General features: G+C 34.6%; 1 protein-coding gene across 1 annotated transcript; it reads left to right on the top strand.

Annotated features, from left to right (window-relative positions):
• Positions 1-2,858: 2,858 nt before the first annotated feature.
• Positions 2,859-3,717, top strand: LOC137876235 (mediator of RNA polymerase II transcription subunit 13-like). The gene is made up of 4 exons (XM_068716067.1): positions 2,859-2,885; positions 3,036-3,200; positions 3,386-3,486; positions 3,579-3,717. Exons 2-4 carry the CDS (start codon positions 3,054-3,056, stop codon positions 3,715-3,717), a joined length of 387 nt encoding a protein of 128 aa, XP_068572168.1. The 5' UTR covers positions 2,859-2,885; positions 3,036-3,053.
• Positions 3,718-4,382: the final 665 nt, after the last annotated feature.

The following is a 4,382-nucleotide window of genomic DNA, read 5'->3' on the forward strand; positions in this document are numbered from 1 at the left end:
GAGTTTTCGACATACTATACTATGACTTTTTGGAGTTTTCGACATACTATACTATGACTTTTTGGAGTTTTTGACATACTATACTATGACTTTTTGAGTTTTCGACATACTATACTATGACTTTTTGGAGTTTTTCGACATACTATACTATGACTTTTTTGAGTTTTCGACATACTATACTATGACTTTTTTGAGTTTTTCGACATACTATACTATGACTTTTTGAGTTTTTGACATACTATACTATGACTTTTTGGAGTTTTTCGACATACTATACTATGACTTTTTGGAGTTTTTCGACATACTATACTATGACTTTTTTGGAGTTTTTGACATACTATACTATGACTTTTTGGAGTTTTTCGACATACTATACTATGACTTTTTGGAGTTTTTGACATACTATACTATGACTTTTTGGAGTTTTTCGACATACTATACTATGACTTTTTGGAGTTTTTGACATACTATACTATGACTTTTTTTTGTTTTTGACATACTATACTATGACTTTTTGGAGTTTTTGACATACTATACTATGACTTTTTAGTTTTTGACATACTATACTATGACTTTTTGGAGTTTTCAACACACTATATTATGACTTTTTGGAGTTTTTGACATACTATACTATGACTTTACCTTATACTTTGGAGTTTTCGACATACTATACTATGACTTTTTGGAGTTTTCGACATACTATACTATGACTTTTTGGAGTTTTTGACATACTATACTATGACTTTTTGGAGTTTTCGACATAGTATACTATGACTTTTTGGAGTTTTTCGACATACTATACTATGACTTTTTGGAGTTTTCGACATACTATACTATGACTTTTTTTAGTTTTTGACATACTATACTATGACTTTTTGGAGTTTTTCGACATACTATACTATGACTTTTTGGAGTTTTCGACATACTATACTATGACTTTTTGGAGTTTTTCGACATACTATACTATGACTTTTTGAGTTTTTCGACATACTATACTATGACTTTTTGGAGTTTTTGACATACTATACTATGACTTTTTGGAGTTTTTCGACATACTATACTATGACTTTTTGGAGTTTTCGACATACTATACTATGACTTTTTGGAGTTTTTCGGCATGCTATACTATGATTTTTTGGAGTTTTTCGACACACTACACTACAACTTTTTGGAGTTTTTGACATACTATACTATGACTTTTTTTAGTTTTTGACATACTATACTATGACTTTTTGGAGTTTTCGACATACTATACTATGACTTTTTGGAGTTTTCGACATACTATACTATGACTTTTTGGAGTTTTTGACATACTATACTATGACTTTTTTGAGTTTTCGACATACTATACTATGACTTTTTGGAGTTTTTCGACATACTATACTATGACTTTTTTGAGTTTTCGACATACTATACTATGACTTTTTTGAGTTTTTCGACATACTATACTATGACTTTTTGGAGTTTTTGACATACTATACTATGACTTTTTGGAGTTTTTCGACATACTATACTATGACTTTTTGGAGTTTTTCGACATACTATACTATGACTTTTTGGAGTTTTTGACATACTATACTATGACTTTTTGGAGTTTTTCGACATACTATACTATGACTTTTTGGAGTTTTTGACATACTATACTATGACTTTTTGGAGTTTTTCGACATACTATACTATGACTTTTTGGAGTTTTTGACATACTATACTATGATTTTTTTGAGTTTTCCACATACTATACTATGACTTTTTTGAGTTTTTGACATACTATACTATGACTTTTTGGAGTTTTTCGACATACTATACTATGACTTTTTGGAGTTTTTCGACATACTATACTATGACTTTTTGGAGTTTTTCGACATACTATACTATGACTTTTTGGAGTTTTTGACATACTATACTATGACTTTTTGGAGTTTTCGACATACTATACTATGACTTTTTGGAGTTTTTCGACATACTATACTATGACTTTTTGGAGTTTTTCGACATGCTATACTATGACTTTTTGGAGTTTTTCGACACACTATACTATGACTTTTTGGAGTTTTTGACATACTATACTATGACTTTTTGGAGTTTTTGACATATTATACTATGACTTTTTGGAGTTTTTCGACATACTATACTATGACTTTTTGGAGTTTTTGACATACTATACTATGACTTTTTGAGTTTTTCGACATACTATACTATGACTTTTTGGAGTTTTCGACATACTATACTATGACTTTTTGGAGTTTTTCGACATGCTATACTATGATTTTTTGGAGTTTTTCGACACACTACCACTACAACTTTTTGGAGTTTTTGACATACTATACTATGACTTTTTTTAGTTTTTGACATACTATACTATGACTTTTTGGAGTTTTTGACATACTATACTATGACTTTTTGGAGTTTTTGACATACTATACTATGACTTTTTCTAGTTTTTGACATACTATACTATGACTTTTTGGAGTTTTTGACATACTATACTATGACTTTTTGGAGTTTTTCGACATACTATACTATGACTTTTTGGAGTTTTTCGACATACTATACTATGACTTTTTGGAGTTTTTGACATACTATATACTATGACTTTTTGGAGTTTTTCGACATACTATACTATGACTTTTTGGAGTTTTTCGACATACTATACTATGACTTTTTGGAGTTTTCGACATACTATACTATGACTTTTTGGAGTTTTTCGACATACTATACTATGATTTTTTGGAGTTTTTCGACACACTATACTACAACTTTTTTGAGTTTTTGACATACTATACTATGACTTTTTTTAGTTTTTTGACATACTATACTATGACTTTTTGGAGTTTTCGACATACTATACTATTTCCCACTTCCACCAGGGGGGGGAAGGAGGAAAGGTCGGTCACCTTTGTTATTACTCGACGACGGAACAAAAGCCGATATTAAACGTCTGTTACAGATCATAAAGTTCATTGACCTGCACGCTTGTACAAGAGCGTTTTATTTTCACAGTGCAGCTCGTTCACTGTTTCCACGTCGTGTTTCAGGGACAGAGTGCCGATCGTATGGAGTCCCACGAGGAGGCTCTGAACATCCTGCAGCAGCCGATGGCTCTGGGCTACTTTGTCTCAACGGCCAAGGCCGGACCGCTGCCTGACTGGTTCTGGTCGGCCTGCCCTCAAGCCCAGAACCAGTGCCCTCTCTTCCTCAAGGTACGCTGGTCACATTCATGTAGGGCTACAACTAATGCTTATTTTTCATTTTTCACAAGCAGCAGCCAGAGAATTGTTGGTGTTTTTGCTTGACTGGTGTCTGTTTAATACCGTTTACCTCAGGTCTGTATCTCTGAGAAGCACAAATGACTTGATTTGGGTCTCGATCTTTCTTTTTCCCCCAGGCCTCTCTGCACCTGCACGTGTCTTCTGTCCAATCAGACGAGCTCTTGCACAGTAAACACTCCCACCCCCTGGACTCCAACCACACCTCTGACGTGCTCAGGTAAAGCGCTCGGATAAGAAGAGTCCGTTTACAAAGAGAATGGTGCAAGATGTGTGTGATCTAAAGTTCTGTTTCTGCGTTCCACATTATAGATTTGTTCTAGAGCAATACAACGCCCTCTCCTGGCTGACATGCGACCCTGCAACCCAGACCGACGCTCTTGTCTGCCTGTTCACTTCGTGGTGCTCACCCAGATGTACAACTTCATCCAGAACATGCTCTGAACTCTGAATGGGATCAAACCGCTGAGATGCGATTGGACGGCTGGCTCGGTCGAATCTTGGATCGCCTGCTGTGAAGGATCCCCGATTCCATCAGGGCACAAATGTGGAGGAAGCGTTAAAGTGCTCCCTTCACATTTACATACTCCCACAACACTGACTGACTACAAGTTTCCAATCAATCTATCAATCAGATGCCAAGAATCCATTTAGCATTTTGGAAGATCAAGGGACATTTCATAAAAGGAGAATAAATTGTCTTTTTATTGACTGTAGATTGCAATCTATGAAATTTTATCTTAATGAAATGCCTGCATATATTATTTATTGTAAGTTTTTAAATGTGGAATTTTTAATGCTTAATATCTTTTATATATTACAAATCCTAGAGGGTGTGTACATCTCACTGTAAAGGAATCGGTTTCAAAAAAAGTGTGATTGTCTCAATTACAACACGGACAAACCCGTTCAAGTGAATTTTGCTGTAGATTGCTTTTAGAATATTATTTTTTCAAAGGGTACAGACCTTTTTATTGCCATGCTGTAAAGATGAAGTAAAAAGCTGGCCTGGGCATTTGTGTCCCACCCGATGAGTGGACGAGACTTACCTCTCTCTCTGCTTCGGCTCCAGAGTCTCTCGCACAGTAACTCAATGAGCTCTGAAGAGGAATTAAA

This window comes from Cebidichthys violaceus, unplaced genomic scaffold, assembly GCF_023349555.1.
Source record: "Cebidichthys violaceus isolate CVI_PGR_0920_01 unplaced genomic scaffold, fCebVio1.0.p SCAF_1, whole genome shotgun sequence".
Lineage (NCBI taxonomy): Eukaryota > Metazoa > Chordata > Actinopteri > Perciformes > Stichaeidae > Cebidichthys > Cebidichthys violaceus.

Bases quoted from the DNA above. Each gene is read 5' to 3' on its own strand.
- LOC137876235 (XM_068716067.1), top strand. From the start codon at position 3,054: ATGGAGTCCCACGAGGAGGCTCTGAACATCCTGCAGCAGCCGATGGCT. The intron at 3,201-3,385 runs GTACGCTGGTCA...TTTTTCCCCCAG, and splicing joins AGTGCCCTCTCTTCCTCAAG to GCCTCTCTGCACCTGCACGT. The intron at 3,487-3,578 runs GTAAAGCGCTCG...TCCACATTATAG, and splicing joins CACACCTCTGACGTGCTCAG to ATTTGTTCTAGAGCAATACA.